Source organism: Ursus arctos, unplaced genomic scaffold (assembly GCF_023065955.2).
Source record: "Ursus arctos isolate Adak ecotype North America unplaced genomic scaffold, UrsArc2.0 scaffold_6, whole genome shotgun sequence".
NCBI classification, from domain to species: domain Eukaryota; kingdom Metazoa; phylum Chordata; class Mammalia; order Carnivora; family Ursidae; genus Ursus; species Ursus arctos.
In genome coordinates this window covers 86,336,012-86,351,929 of record NW_026623078.1, presented here as the reverse complement: position 1 = coordinate 86,351,929, position 15,918 = coordinate 86,336,012, and the positions used below count along the sequence as shown (strand labels likewise).

Genomic DNA, 15,918 nt, shown 5'->3' with positions numbered 1-15,918 from the left:
GACCCAGAGATCTCGACCTGAGCCGAAGGCTGATGCCCAACCATCTGACCTATTCAGGCACCCGACCAATAAAATTCTTAATTTTCAACTCCGGGACAGCAAGGTCCCTAAACAAACCAAACCACTCTGGTTTCTGCTGTTGTTGCAAAGAGCCAGGACATTGGTAAAAAGACTGTGACACACTGACACACTCCAGCCAGCCTTTCGAGTGTCCTACTTCCCAGTGGTGGGGCTCCGAGGAGCCACTCTTCAGAGCCCTCCCTCATAACCAGCTTGGAGAAACCGTCGCCCGGTCAGAAACGAATCTCTGTCCTTACTGACAGCAACCCCACTGCTATAAAGCAGTCCCTGCCTCGAAGTCCTAAAACAGTTCAAATAGTGGGAACTTCCAATGAACCTCAACGGGTTCCTGTCTTTGAACCTGTTCCCTTTGTCTAGGCCCTTTGAGAGATATGCACCCTTTTCTCCTTAGTCCCTCTACCCCTATTCATTATTGGGCTGAGGTCTTAGAAAACTGTCGTGCCAGAATCTCTTTCTCATAAAGGGGGGAAATGATTCCAGGATTTGACAAGAGTAATCAAAATAGCCAACCAGGGGAATTAAACGACCCTTTGCTATCTTTTATATGCTCTGTCTCTTACTACAGCTACCACCCTCCTTATGGGTAAAAACCTCAACTGATACTGGCAGAATCCACAATGCACCTCCCATCAAGATTCAAACAGATCCCTCAAAACCTCTCCGCAGAATTAATCAATACCTAGAAAGAAGCTCTTTTAAGGCATCAAGCCCATAATAGATTACAAGGCTCAGGGCCTCATTATCCCCTCACTAGTCCCTGGAATGCCTCCTGTTACCTGTGAGAAAACCCAAGCACCACAGGAAGGAAGTCTGTCCAGGACGTCCAAGCAATAAATAACATCGTTTTTGCTCAGCACCTTCTTGCTCCTAATCGCCACGTGCCGACATCCATTCGCACTGAGAGCAAAGTTCTCACTGTAACTGACCGGTGTGGTGCATCTCCAGGTGAGCAGAAGAGCCAGGATCCGTTTCTCTTCACTCGGGAAGAACAGCAGTCCCCCTGGGCAGTAACACCCCAGGGCTACAGAAGGTCCTTCCTACTTTTCACAACCCTTAAAAGCTAATTTGGATGATGGAAAGTTTCCTGCAGGATCTACTTTATTATAATACGTAGATGATTTGCTTCTCTGCTCCCCTTCCCAAACCTCTTCACAGGAGACAGCACCCACATGCTAAAACTTTGGGCCTTAAAGAGACATAAAGTCTCCCCACACACACCCCGCAAAAAACCCACAGTTTGCTTAAACTCAGGTTCAATACTTTGGGATCTGATCTTGAAACAAAGACTACACCTGTATCCAGACAAAACCCCTCATGACTGCTTCATGCTGAGATCACCTTGGGACCCCCCATGACAATGGGCAGGAAGCTACTGTGCTGACGGCAGATTTATTTATTTATTTATTTATTTATTTATTTATTCATCCTCTTATTTAAAGGATGAAAACAGGGTGCCAGACTGGGCTCCGCTGGTGGAGCTCAGGACTCTTGATCTCAGCGTCATAGGTTTGGGGCCCCATGTTGGGTGTAGAGATCACTGAAAAAATTTTTAAATCTTTAAAAAAAAAAAAAGGATGAAAACGTTAAGTATGGTGCTGGGCACGCTACTGAAATCACTGAGAGGGCACTCTGACCTCTGGTTACTTCAACACACACTCTGTCCACGCCCTTAATCTAGCGTGTACTTCAGCCAACGGTAAAACCATAAACGTTTATACCAATGGCTGCTGTGCCTTTGAGGTAGTTCGTGACTTTGGAATGTTATGGGAACAGAGAAGTTTCCTCACCTACAATGGGGATAACATTTAAAATGGCTCCTATGTCCAAAATGCATTACACGCTATACTTTTGCTGGCCACTCTGGCTATTATTAAGGTTCCTGGGCATTCCAGATGCGACTCCCTGGACGCCAAAAGGAAACCACCTCACCACTTTTCCATAAAAAAAAAACGCTGCTTTCAAGGAAACCAGTAGCCAGACCTCTGTCATGGTCCAAAGGGATATTCTCCCAAATGATAATTTGGAAAAGTTGACAAGAGATATCCAAGAATTGGCCCCAGATATGAAATCTCGTAATTATTGGCTCAATAAGAAAATAATTCTGGTTTGGACCAAATAACAATCCGGACCCACCAGAAATTCTAAAATGCGTGCTACTCCCCTCCGTACATGCATTAAACCATCGGTCTACTGTCAGAATGACAGCATTCATGAACCAATATTGGTGGGGAAATAGGAAAAAGGATGCAGTAAGTGCCCACCTTGCTTTTCCCACCAAAGTATCCCAAGGAAACCTGCTGGCACAAGTGACTTTCAGACAGCTTTCCCATCTCACGGGTATAAATATGTTTTAGTCATGGTTTGTATGTTTTCTCACTGGACTGAAGCTTGCTCTTTTAAACAGGCCAATGCTTCTTCTGTGGCTAAAATTCTGTTAGAAAGGATTACTCCTATCCAGGCCCCCCCCCCCCCCGAACTTCAGAGTGATCAGGGAACTCATTTTACTAGTCAGGTGCTGTGACAGCTCTGTGCTGTTCAGCCAGCTTTACGACACTCACTATGCACACCATCCTCAATCCTCAGGGTTAGCGGTATGTACTAACAGCACTATTAAGACCAAATGCACCATCTGTAGACCGACCCTCCAAATACCTTGGCTAAAAGCACTGCCATCAGTCCTTCTAAAGCTCAGATCCACTCCCTTGGGAACTCACAGATTCTCACCCTTTGAGGTAGTCACAAGATGTCCAATGCACTTGGCTTCTCCTTCCCTTGACCCACAGTTGATAAAAGCAGGTATGTTTCAATATTGTAAAGGCCTAATTGCTTCCATTAAAAGTAAACATGCACGGCACCTGGCAGGTGGCTCAGTCAGTGGAGCGTCTGCCTTCGGCTCAGGTCATGATCCCAGGGTCCTGGGATCCAGCCTCACCTCAGGCTCCCTGCTCAGTGGGGAGTCTGCTTCTCCCTCTCCCTCTCCCCCTCCTTGTGCTTTAGTACATGCTCTCTCTCTCTCTCTCAAATAGATAAATAAAATCTTAAAAAAAAAAAAAAAAGGAACCATGCTTTGGGGCGCTTGGCTGGCTATCAGTAAAGCATGTGACTCTTGATTTCGGGGTTATAAGTTTGAGCCCCATGTTGGGTGTAGAGATTACTTAAATAAAATCACTAAAAAAAAAAAAAAAGTAACCATGCTTTGATAGAGCAGTCTTTTCACAGTACATTCCCAGGAGACAATGACCTGAAGCATCACACCTTGCAAACTGGAGACTTTGTCTGTTGGAAAAGACTTTTCAACCTCTCTGAAAAGGCCCTTATCAGATACTGCTATCCACCCATGTGCCACCAAACTCTGAAGAATAGACTCTTGGATTCATGAGATCCACCTAAAGAAAGCACCAGAACCTGAGGGGCCCCTCACCATATCTGGTGACCTGGAAGTAAAAAGCCCCCAGAACTGAAGCGGACATCTGACGAGAGAGAGAGAGCTTTCCCAAGATGTCCAGACTAGGCCCCTATACCTCTTTCTCACTATTGCTTCTTATTTCTCTTTCAGGGAAAGACAATGCCCTTGTCTGCATTTCCCAAACCCTTACAAAAGGGGGAAACCTCTTCTATGATTACGGCCTTTTGGAAACAACGTCATCACGATCCCATGATAAACTAATTTTCAATTGCTTTTTCTGAAGTGTTAGAAGGTTCAGAGTGACAAAAGTCTTCTTTCATCTGAAATAGTAACTCACTTTGGCTTTTTATTCAAATACCAATCTCTGAATTCGCAATCTTATAGGCTGTATTATTTGTAACACGTTTGGTTCCAAACAGTTCTTTTGAGATAATAATTGTTTTAAAACATCTTCGAAGTTTTGCTGTTTTGCACAAAATTCATCAGCTATTGTTTCATGTTTATGCCTGCACTACCTCTTCCCAAATGCAGCTAGTTAATTCTTTCAGCTCGTTCCTGCAGGACCCACTACTCTGCTTCCATAATCACTTACACAGAGACTTCCAGGAGGCATATGTGACTCTGGGTTTGCCTCTGTGGGGAGAACCCTCGTCTCCTAAGTCTGAGTAAGTGCCCATAAATATTTCAGTTGGCTACTTTCCGACCTAGAGTCCTGGTTTAGAACCATCGTACAATAGGGGCGCCTGGGTGCCTCAGTTGATTGTGCGCCTGACTCCTGGTTTCGGCTCAGGTCATGATCTCATGGTCATGGGATCTAACCCCGTTGAGCCCATCTGTCAAACTTTTTAAAAACCAGTGTGCCCAATATGGTGATGCTGGTTGTGCTTCAGGATGATCTCCAACACTTAAGCCCTTAATAAATATGGACTACGGATGGAAAGTGCCTGACAGTCCTCCCTCCTAACATTCCTTGTTACTCAACTGTGGCCTTAAATGGTTTCCACATACTGTGCAGTTTTCTTCCTGCCCAGACATGACAACCAGGAAAGGTCCTCCCTGGTACTGAGTGACAAACCAGTAAATATGGAGAATCTGCCTCTTGATTAGTGATGCTCTCAAAGAAAGATCTTAATCAAAAGGGGAAATATGAAGATCACTTTACAAAGGCAAAGTTAGTTTAGAATGCAGTCCCAAGGCCAGCAGAGGAGCTCTCACGCCCTACCACTCCTTGTCAATTGCACACCCATCCGGAAGAGACGTACCTAGCACAGTGATTACGCGGTTTACTACCCCACCAGGACGAAGGTTTCCTTCTCCCCCTAGCAACAGCCCAACCAATGAGAAGCCATTATACTTAGAACTCCCAGTTTACTCCAATGGGCTTTCAGTTTACAACAGCACCTCCCAGTTCCCCTACTCCTCTATAAAACAGCTTTTCTTTGCTCTGCTCTGTTCTCTCCTTCATTGTGCAGACTTGCCTGGGGCTTTGTCCCAGACTGCAGTTCTCTGTTATACCCAAATAAATGCATTTTTACTGTCAAAATACATGGCAGTTTTACTTTTAAGGTTAACACAAAGACCCAAATAAATGTAGAAATACACCATGCTATATATTGTTAAAATGCCAATTCTCCCCCAAATAGATCTAAAGCTTCACTACAATCCCAATCAAAATCCCAGAAAGCCTTTTGGAAAAACTGACAAGCTAATTCTAAAATTTATATAGAACTGCTTAATATCTTGAAGAGCCAAAATGATTTGAAAAACAGAAGCCAAGTTGGATAACTTATATTACTCGATCTTCAGACTTATTATAAAGCTATAATAATCAAATCTGTGGGATATTAGCATAAGATCAATAGAATAGAAAATCCTGAAATATACCTACACATATACTATCGATTCGTTTTCAACAAAGGTCTTAAGGTAATACAATGGGGAGGAGGGTCCTCAAAACATGGTGCTGGAATGACTGCATATCTGTACATAAAACTGATCCCTTACCTCTACTCTCACCATAAAGAAAAAAAATAGACAAACTGGACTTCATCAAAATTAAAAGTGTCTAGGGGCACTTGGGTGGCTTAGGGGTCGAGCATCTGCCTTGGCTCAGGTCCTGGGATCCTTTGGTCTTGCTCAGCGGGGAGTCTGCTTCTCCCTCTCCCTCTCCTACTCCCCTTGCTTGTGCTCTCTCTCTGTCAAATAAATAAATAAACAAAACCTTTAAAAATTAAAAAAGAAATTTAAAGTGTCTGCTGTTTAAGACATGGGTAAGAGAGCTGCCTGGATGGCTCAGTTGGTTAAGCGTCTGACATCAGCTCTGGTCATGATTTCAGGGTCCTGGGATTGAGCCCCACCTCAGGCTCCCTGTTCAGCTCGGAGTCTACTTGTCTTTCTCCTTCTGCCGCTCCCTCCTGCTCGTATGTGCGACCTCTCTCTCTCAAATAAATAAAATCTTTTTAGAAACTGGGTAAGAAAATTAAAAGGCAAGCCATATTTGCAACATACATATATATAGATACCTATCGATCTATAGATATCTATCTATATCTAGCAAAGGACTTGCATCCTGAGTATGTAAAGAATTCTTAAAACTTGATAAAATAAACAATCCGTATTTTAAGGGCAAAAGATTTGAACAGACGCTTCACAAAAGAAGATATACAAATGGTCAGTAAAATATGCCCAGGAAAAGATGCTTGACACCACTTTCATTGGAGAAATGTAAATTAAAGTTGAAGTGAGCTACCACCTCACGTCCACGAGAATGGCAAAACTTTTTAAAAGGATGGCAATACTTAATGAAAAACATGGAACAGGTAAATGATACAACCGTTCTGGTGAACAGTTTGGAGCTTTCTTATACAGTTACACACACTTCAACCCATCATTTCCATCATTTCCGCCAACAGAAACAAACATATGTCCACATAAAGACTTTTATGCATGAATATTCGCAGCAGCTTTATTCCCAATAGCCCCAAAGTGGAAAGAACCAAAATGTCCATTAGTAGACGCACATATCGATTAGATGGTGGTGTATCTGTACAGTGGAACCACTCAGCAAGAAAAAGAGAATGAGCCACTGATGCCTGCACCAACCCGAATTTCCAAAACATTCTGTCTGGTGAAAGAAATCAGACACAAAGTGTTCATTCTGTAGAATTCCATTTATGTGAATTTCTAAGAAAGGGACACTGAATCTACAGAAAAAGCAGATCGGTAGTTGCCTGGGGCCCAGTGGAGGGAGGACTGACCCCAGAGGGGAACGACAGAACTCTTGAGGGATGAGAGAAATGTCCTACATCTGGATTATGGTGGTGTTCACAAACGTACCTCTACCAAAACTCACTAAACCACACACTTAAAATAGGTGCATTTTACTGTATGTAAATTATACTTCCATGAAGTTTGGTGTAAAAAAAAAAAAAGTACACATTTCAAGTTTTACCGTCTACAGCCTGCATGGTCTGGCCCCTGCTCACCTTGTCACCTCCTTGCACACCTCCTCTCCACTCCCTACTCAACACTGGCCTGCTTCCTCTTCTACACCTTGGAAACCTCCAGCTCCAGGGACCACAGTGGCTGGGAGCTGAGCCTAGAACCAGACGCTGGGTTTGAAATGGCAGGAAGCTGAGGAGACGGGTCAAGTCTCTTGACCTCTTTCCCTCAGTTTCTTTATCTGTAAATGGAATGATAATCGTACTTTCTTTATAAGGTTCTTATGAGGATTCAATGAGTTAACATAACAGTATTTTTGGTATCTAGCACAGGGGTTGGCATACTACTGCCTGCCATCTGTTTTTGTATGGCCCATGAGCTAAGAATGGCTTGTGCATTTTTTTTTTTTTAGATTTTATTTATTTGACAGAGAGCAAGAGAGAAAGGGGGGAGGTGCAGAGGGAGAGGAAGAAGCAGGCTCCCTGATATGGGACTCAATCCGAGGACCTGGAGATCATGACCTGAGCCAAAGGAAGACACTTAACCAACTGGGCTACCCGGGTGCCTCACTATCCAGCTTTTCACAGGAAAAAAAAACAACCCTGCCGACCCCTGGTCTATCACGTGTTTATTTGATGCCATCATCTTCATCATCACTCCCACTTTGCTGTTCCTTGTGTCTGGAAAGTTCTTCCACCAGATCTTAGGATAACTCATTCCTTTTCTGTAACTCACGTCACAATTTAAATATTACCTACTTAGAGGTCTTCTGTGGTTACCTTGTCACTCTCCTATGTTTTCACCCTAATTGTTTTTTAAAGATTTTATTTACTTATTTATTTGACAGAGAGAGAGAGAGACAGAGAGAGCGCACGAGCAAGTGGGGAGGTGCAGAGGGAGAAGCAGACTCCCTGCCAAGCAAGGAGCCTGATGCAGGATGCAATCCCAGGACCCCGGGATCATGACCTGAGCCAAAGGCAGATGCTTAGCCACCCAGGTGTCCCTCTTTTTTTTTTTTTTAAGATTTATTTATTTGAGAGAGAGACACGTGGAGGGCAAGCACACCTGCATGTGGGGGAGGGGCAGAGGGAGACTCTCAGGCAGAATCCTCGCAGACCTCGATCTCACAACCCTCAGATCATGACCTGAGCTGAAATCAAGAGTCAGCTGCTTAACAGACTGAGCCACTCAGGCTCCCCACCTTGCTCTAATTTTTGACATGACATTTACTGTGTCCTTCCCTGCTGTGTCCTCAGAGCTGACTGAGCCTAGTGCCTGACTTGTAGGAAGTGCTTAATAACTGGGTTCCTGGCACTGGGGGCTAGTACAGACTGTAACCCAGGAGCCTCTGAGCTTGTGGGTGAGCTGGTCTGATGGAAAAGACCATCACTCAGCTGCACCTACAGGTGTGTCAGGGCTGGAAAAATGGGAGGTCCATCAGTAATGGCAAGGCTCTGTCCTGTGCCGTCGCACAGGGAGGGACACTCAAACCTACTTACTGGACAGTGGGAGGGCTCTGCAGGAAACCGACCCTTCATCTGAGGCCTGGAGGCTCCTAAAGGGTCACCTGCATCCACACCATCCTCCCTTCCTTCCAAGACAGGAAAATATTCGGGGGGGGGGGGGGCGGGCAGGGTGTGAAGCTTACACAACATACCACGAAAAATCAACAAAACCACAAAGGTCATATCAAAGAATGGCCCAAGCCTCAAGGAATCCTGGCATGGCAAGACAGGGATGAGCATGGAGCACAGGATTCAGGCTCTTCAAGCCACTTCACAGGGCAACCACCCAACCCTCCACCTGCACTCTGCAGCCCAGCCCCCTCCTATATGCCTGAGACCTTGAAGATGTCAGTCACTCCTCTGCCCACGTCTACAATCTCCATAATCTTTCTGGATCTCCACGGACCCCCCCATTCAAGCTAACCCTAACCCTCCACCTCCCCCACACACTCCTCTCCCTCACACGGAAACTTCTTTGAAGACTTGTCTGCAGGCTCCATCCCCATGGCCTCACCTCCCATGCGCTCCTCTGCCAGTACCAATCTGTTCAATCTTTGGATTCGTCATAGCTGCCAAGAAAGCCCAGAATGCAACATCCACCATCAGACCTTATCATAACTGCCCTAAAAGTGTTCCTGGCAGTTGAGCTCCTCATCCTCCCTGGGACCCTCACCCCTGGGCTTCTGTAAAGCTAAATGGTCCCATATCTCTGTCCTTCTCTCAGCCTGCTGTGCTGATGAGGCCCTGCCCAAGGCCACAGAGCTTGGAAGGGGTGGGGGGAGGTTTGATCTCTCCCTTCCACCATCATACGGGTTCAGTATGGTGGCAGCATGACACACACATAGAAGAGTGCTCAGGGGTCAGGTGAGGGGGACAGAGGATGGGGGCTAGTCAGCAAAGGCAGATGAGTGTTACTCAGAAGTCTGTGAGGAGGGATTTCAATAAGGAAAGTACAAGAATCAGATTTGCATTTCAGATCAATCACTCTAAAATGAGAAGGATGGGGACAAGGGGCTAAGACAGAGCCAAGACCAGTCAGGGGAAGTGCTGTAATCCCAGAGAAACAAAGAGCCACAGAGGCAGGTTATTTGGTGGAAGGGATGGACAGGAAGGGCCAGAATCAAGGATATTTAGGAAGAAGTTCTCAGAGAACCTGGAGCTGAGGGGAGAGCCTCCCAGATGTGCTGCTTTGGCTAACGAGTAGATCATGGCAGAGGCCCCAGGGTGGGATGCTGCAGAGAGCAAGATGGAGCCATTCAAGCAGGAGAACTGTGTCAAGCAGTGACACAAGCAGGTAAAGGTACTGCAGCCACGAGATCCTGCCACGTCCAGCATCACCGCACTCTCCAGCACTGACAACCAGCACAAGCAGAGGACGTCTGCTGGGCCCCAAGACCGGTTAAATCCCTTTAAAAGGGGAGGGTTTTTGCAGCAAACTCTCAGATTCTTCGGACCTGACCCCTGTAGACAGACAGACCCCCTCAGTCTGACCACTTCAGAAACGCAGCTGCTGCCCATGGCTCTGGCTGGTTGGTCTCCAAACAGGACCGAGATGCTTCCCTGCTTGAACATAAGAAGCAGTAAGTGACGTGAGCTGACCCGGACCTGCCTGAGACCTCATCTCAGCCGCCGCCCCCAGACTGACTTCATGTTTGGTTCGTGAACTCCCTACCCCCCTGTTATCTTGTTTGCTGTGTGCCCTATAAGAAGCCAAGTTAATCACATGGTGAAATGTCACTGCGTTTGGAATCCTAAACCTGCTTTATATTAACCTTGCTTTATGATTGAATAAAGCTGACATTGTGGAAAGACATGACTTGTGTGTGCGCCTTCACAGCATGTTCAGGACAGGTGCTCTCAGGGTGCTCTGAGAAATGAGTCAGTTGTGATGTTTCCTCATAAGAAGCCAACAACATTAACTGCTAATCTTGAGTGTCTTCCGGTGACCAGGAAGAGTGAGGACACATCAACTGCTACCATTGCCATCAAAGTCCACCCAGCCAAATACCTCCCTTTTTGGTGTGCTAGGTCACGGGAGGTTAGGAGGCTCACCTCACACTGAAGTACCAAAACTGCACACAATGGAGACAAGCTGCTAATAGAGACCAAAGACCCAGAAATCCCTAGAACACAGAATCCCAATATTGAGTTCACACAATCAGGAACCCTCTTCCCAGGTGCCTGCCAGCCCTTTGCTGGCAGGGGAGACCAAAGTCCGGGCACACCCCAAGCAGGTGAGAGAGGAGGCCAGGACCGAACAGTGGAGCCAGGGGAGGAGGCTCCAGCCAAAGGGAGGAAATCCAGCCCGTGCATAGGGAGGGAAGGAAGGAAGGACCTTCTAAAGCTTCCCCACCTCAGCTCTGAACAAGAGCTTGGGGAGCAAGGAAAGGGGACACATCCATCACAATGAGGAGCCCAGAGCTAGGCTTTCTGCAGGCTTCTTCAGGCAGCCCTTCCAGAACTTGGTCCCAGGGCCCCAGGTTGGGGCTCTCCTCACTGCCCCTGAAGTGAACTAGGCAGCACAGCCAGGAGCAGAGGCCCCTTTACATTTCTGGGGTTCAGGACAACCCCAATCCCGCCCCGGGAGAACAAGGAGGAGCAAAGACACCCATGAGGGCTCACTGCTGGACCAAGACAGGGACTGAAAGAGCAACATCGTGCCCTCGCAGCCAGCTCCACCCCCAAGTTAAAGATCCAAGAAGAAAAGCAAGGCCAGACCTCTGAGGAGGGATAGCCCTTCTCTGGCGTCCATAAACCTGGAATGACTCCATACATGCCTCGGCTCTCTGCACCCACGGAGATTAATCCCATGGCTGCCTCAGCCCCTGCTCCAGGGCCTTGAGGGGACCCAACCAGTCCTGGATACTCCCCCACAGGCCTGGAGCACGGGGCCGGGCACTGGGACACGCTAGTGCTCCTCGCTCTGACCCTGGTCTGAGAGGTGGCGCCCAGAATCCCCACACGGGAGGTCACCGGAACCCCGGAGAGCCTCCAGTTTCTCGTCTGGCCTCGCTCCAAAGCCCACACAAAGCCTGGGCATGTCCCTTCTCGGCCAGCCCGAATTTCCCGGCTGCAGATTCGGAGATGTCTAGCGCTGCCGACCTGACCAACAGGTTGCAAAAATGAAAACAACTCCACACACAGATCAAGGGGAAAAGCCCTCGGGGGGCTCTCACTTCACAGGCTGCCACCCGAGAAGCCGCTCCCGACCCGTGGCACCCCGCGCCCAGATGGGGCCTGCTGAGACTCGCGCCCCGGCGCCCGCCTCCCCGAGGGCCGGCCGGGCAGGGCTCCCGAAGACGCCCCGCTCAGCTCTGCGCCCTCCGCGCCCCCCGCCGCCTCTCCCTCCCCGGCCGGCCTCCTCTCCCGCCGCAGACCCCGGAAGTGCCCCCCTCACCTTCCGCCTCGCGCACAGCGCCGCACGGCAGCCGATCGGTAGCCATCCACCGCCCCGTCCGCCCCGCGCTCCTCTGGGCGCCGCGGGGGCGGAGCCCCGCGCCCGGCTCTCGCCATGGCAACGCTACACTTCCGGCCCGCGCGGCCCGGAGCCGGAAGCCGCGGCTCCCCACGGGAGCCTGAGGGCGTGGCCGAGCTGCCAGGGGGCGGGGCCTGCCCCGAGAGGAAAGCTGCCGGCGGGGCTGTGTGAGCCTCTCAGTTTGCGGGGGGGGGGGGGGGGGGGTGTCTTCTGCTCGGATGGGGCGGGAGGGGCAGCAGTCAAAAGGCTCCCGGGAGGGCGGCCATCTATTTGTGCTGGGCTTCTAAGGAATAGTCGGAGTTCACCCGACAAAGCAGTCATCATGGACGGAGGGAAAAGCATACCTAAAAGTGGAAGGACCCGGTGCACTGGGGCAACGGGAAGTAACGGAGGTGGCGGTTTAGGAGGGCGGGGGAGAGTGGCCAGAAAGGAGTAGTCCGGACTCAAGGAGCCTTGAACGTCAAACCAAGCAAGGGAGGACCCGTGGAGGGGACGTGGCTAGGAAGCCATAGATGGTAACAGCACGGTGAGAAACGAGGACCCCCTCAAACTAGAGCTCGGTGAACGGAAAGAGGTGGCGTAGCAGTTCAGAGGCATCCACGGGACGCCCGAAAGGAGTCCGAGAGTGAAGGGGGCAGTGTGGTACTCCACATTACATCATCCATTTCGGCCCCAGTGCACCTCCCACACTCATGCCTTCCCTCAGCACCTTAACACCAGTAGAGTACCTACTGTATGCTGCAGATTTTCAACCATTTAAAAATATAATGGGGGGGGTACCCACGAAAAGCTGAATTCTTGGAGTAGAGTGATAGAAAGTGTGTCTCTGTGCTCTTGTGATTTCCCTTGGGTCTGGGGGCCCTGATACCAGCACCAACCAGCGCTGCTAGTGTCCTGGGCCCAGTACCCCCTCGAGCAAACTTGCTGGTAAGGAGCAGGGCTGGGCTTTGAGTCATGGTACAGAGAGCGTAGGCCTTGACTAACTCAAAGGCCTCCACAGATCAGATCATCACAGAGAAGGTGAGGGGACAGAATAGGCTCTGGGAATTGAGAGGACCAGTGAGCCTCAGGGCACCTGCCAGAAGCATTTTTCTGGGACCACACTAATGGGGCAGGTCCTATGCCTGCTAAAACCCTCAGAGGCTATAGCCAGGCCTGAGCAGGGGGTGCTAGCCCCCCCCCCCCAGCCTGAGCCTCCACTTTCTTTCCTAGAGTACCCCTCCTCCACTCAGGCCAACCCCCACCTGCCTGGGGAACATCTCTTTCTATGTAGACTAAGCCTCAGGGCCCTGTGGCCACCTGGGAAGCCTTCCTGTGTGCTCACACAACACACCTGCTCTCACTCCTGTCCAGGGTGAAGCCAGATGGTCCTTGCATGCTCCCCTGGGCAGGAACTATGACCCATGAAGCCATATCCTCAAGGCCTGGCCCCAAGAGGTGTCCAGTAAACCCCTCCAGCTAGGAGGCCTCTTCCTCCACACACACATACCCAGGACCACTGTCCAAGTGCCCCAGAAGAACGAGGGGCATGCTCCTGGGTAGCAACCTTCAGAGTTTGGACCCAGTGGATCAAAAGAGGAGAAGGGAGGCAACCCTGCCTTCAAAGAGTCCTCTGGGGCCAGGGAGGTCCAACTCACCTAGGGCCAGTGAGGTGCACAATAAATGAGAGCTCCCACTGTTAACAGGCACCAGGGAGGGGAGGAAAGGTGCCTCCAAGGCCTTGGGAATCCACTGGGGCCCTGCAGCAGCCCCTGGGAAAACTCCTTGAATTAACTATGTCCCTATTTTTTTCCTGAGGTTTCCTCCAGGAAGCCCTCCAACCACCATCTAGGTCCAGGAAGCTGCTCAGCCTTGAACTCTGGGCAGGCCCCACCCATTCTTGGCCGGTCAACTTTGGGTAAATCGACTCCTTCAGCTATTAAATGGGAGCCTGAAGCCCAGCCCAGCCCAGAGAGGATAAAGTAACCTTAGGTCACAGGCCCCTTCCAAAGGCTTTTCCTTCCAACTTGTAGGGGGTACTTTAGGCAACCCAGGGGTGAGGAATGAGGCCTGGGTGGCCGCCTGCAGCCCCCAATGGAATCTTCCCTGCCCCTCCCTTCCAGATTAACTGAAACCTGCTAATTGTGGCAGCCCTCTACACACTCCCCTCCCCCACCGCCGATTCCTCCCTCCCTTTGCCTCCCCTCCCCTCCCCCTTCCATCCGAATGATAAAGGGTCTGGCCCGCCAGACCCGCCGGCTTCAGGCCCCCAGCCTCGCCTCACCACACTGCCCCATTGCCTTGCCTCCACGGGCCGGGCCCTTGCGCACGTTGCGTGCCTCCCCTGCATGGGGCCCTGCAGCAACCCACGCCTGGGGCTTCCTGGGTCCGAGTCGTCCTCCCAGCCCCCCAAGAGGAGGAAGAAGAGATACCTGCGGCATGACAAGCCCCCCTACACCTACTTGGCCATGATTGCCTTGGTGATCCAGGCCGCACCCTCCCGCAGGCTGAAGCTGGCCCAGGTGAGAGGGACCCCCATTTTCCCTCACACTCGGTAATCGGACCTTTCGCCAGACCCGTCCCCCCCACCTACTCCTAAGCTCAGACTCTGGCTTCCATCCCCACTTGGCCCTACCCAGCTGAGCCAGTGGGGCCAGTCCAGGCCTGAGCACCAGGGGAAAGAGCCCGAGGTGCTCAGGCAGGACCCTTCCCTTGGAGCGTTTCTTCCCTCGGGCGCAGAGGTGTTCTGTGGGCGGGGAGGGGGACGACTTGTTACGACTCCCCTAAGCCCGGCTGTGGGGGAGGGGCGGTGCTGCCACCGCTCCGGGTCCCGGCTCACGGCGCGGCGCCGGGCCGACTGGGCCGGTCGGTGGTTTCAGATCATCCGTCAGGTCCAGGCCGCGTTTCCCTTCTTCAAGGACGACTACGAAGGCTGGAAGGATTCCATCCGCCACAACCTCTCCTCCAACCGATGCTTCCGCAAGGTGGGGTAGGGCGAGGGTCGGAGCTGGGGCGGAAATCCTGAGTGTCTGGGGTCGGACGGCCCCACCCAAGCCTCCCCACCCCCTCCAGGTGCCTAAAGATCCAGCGAAGCCCCAGGCCAAGGGCAACTTCTGGGCAGTCGACGTGAGCCTGATCCCGGCCGAGGCGCTGCGGCTGCAGAACACGGCCCTGTGTCGGCGCTGGCAGACCAGGGGTGCGCGGGGAGCCTTCGCCAAAGACCTGGGCCCCTACGTGTTGCATGGCTGGCCCTACCGGCCGCCCAGTCCCCAACCGCAGCCCAGTCCCCAGCCCAGTCCCCAGGCAACACCCAGTGAGGGCTTCAGCATAAAGTCTTTGCTAGGGGACCCCAGGGAGGGGGCACCACGAAGCAGCCCAGGTCCGGCAAGCTCTGGGCACAGTGGGGAGAAGGTGATGCCCACTCCACCCCTGTCCTCTGAGAGGCCTCTGTGGCCCCTCTGCCCCCTTCCTGGGCCCAGGAGAGCAGATGCGGAGACTCCCCAGGGGGGAACCAGCAGGCCCTCGCCCCTCTCCCCTGAGCACAGAGCCTGGCCCCTCCACTTACTGCAGGGTTCTCCAGATCCTGGGGGACTGTCCGGCGGGAGTCATAGGGCCTCACTTTGGGGGCAGCTTCCCACCTCTTACTTGCCCATCTACACTCCCAATGTGGTAATGCCCTTAGCTCCACTGCCATCCACAACCTGTCCCCAGTGCCCACCTTCAACTAGCTCAGCATACTGGGGGGTAGCCCCTGAAACTCATGGCCCCCCAGGGCTGCTGTGGGATCTAGATGCCCTCTTCCAGGGGGTGCCACCCAACAAGAGCATCTATGATGTGTGGGTTAGCCACTCCCGGGATCCAGCTACCTCCACCCCAGGCTGGCTACTCTCCTGGTACAGCCTGTGAGGCACTCAGGGGAGGGGAGTTTTCCTCTCCTATCCCTTCCTGCCACCACTGGCTTGTTGGGGAACCAAGGCCAAGAGGTCCAAGAGGTGCCTGTGGCCACAGCAGTCTTAAAACACCAGGCACCA

General features: G+C 51.2%; 2 protein-coding genes across 7 annotated transcripts in view; one reads left to right on the top strand and one right to left on the bottom strand.

Moving 5' to 3' along the window:
- PPP1R16A (protein phosphatase 1 regulatory subunit 16A) overlaps positions 1–11,939 on the bottom strand; it is a 39,990-nt gene extending 28,051 nt beyond the window's left edge. For all 6 annotated transcript variants that reach the window (XM_026488865.4, XM_048212577.2, XM_057307880.1 and 3 more), the window contains exon 1: positions 11,831–11,939. The gene's annotated coding sequence lies outside the window, so the exon portion shown is untranslated. The remainder of the gene's footprint in view (positions 1–11,830) is intronic.
- Positions 11,940–12,167: 228 nt separating this feature from the next.
- On the top strand, positions 12,168–15,838 carry FOXH1 (forkhead box H1). The gene is made up of 3 exons (XM_044380262.3): positions 12,168–14,409; positions 14,767–14,871; positions 14,960–15,838. Exons 1-3 carry the CDS (start codon positions 14,236–14,238, stop codon positions 15,791–15,793), a joined length of 1,113 nt encoding a protein of 370 aa, XP_044236197.1. The 5' UTR covers positions 12,168–14,235; the 3' UTR covers positions 15,794–15,838.
- The last annotated feature ends 80 nt before the right edge of the window (positions 15,839–15,918 follow it).

What these genes read in the sequence shown, in the direction of transcription:
- FOXH1 (XM_044380262.3), top strand. Translation starts at nt 14,236, where the DNA reads ATGGGGCCCTGCAGCAACCCACGCCTGGGGCTTCCTGGGTCCGAGTCG. An exon ending in GCAGGCTGAAGCTGGCCCAG is followed by an intron (nt 14,410 to 14,766) that starts GTGAGAGGGACC and finishes CGGTGGTTTCAG; the next exon opens with ATCATCCGTCAGGTCCAGGC. An exon ending in CCAACCGATGCTTCCGCAAG is followed by an intron (nt 14,872 to 14,959) that starts GTGGGGTAGGGC and finishes CACCCCCTCCAG; the next exon opens with GTGCCTAAAGATCCAGCGAA.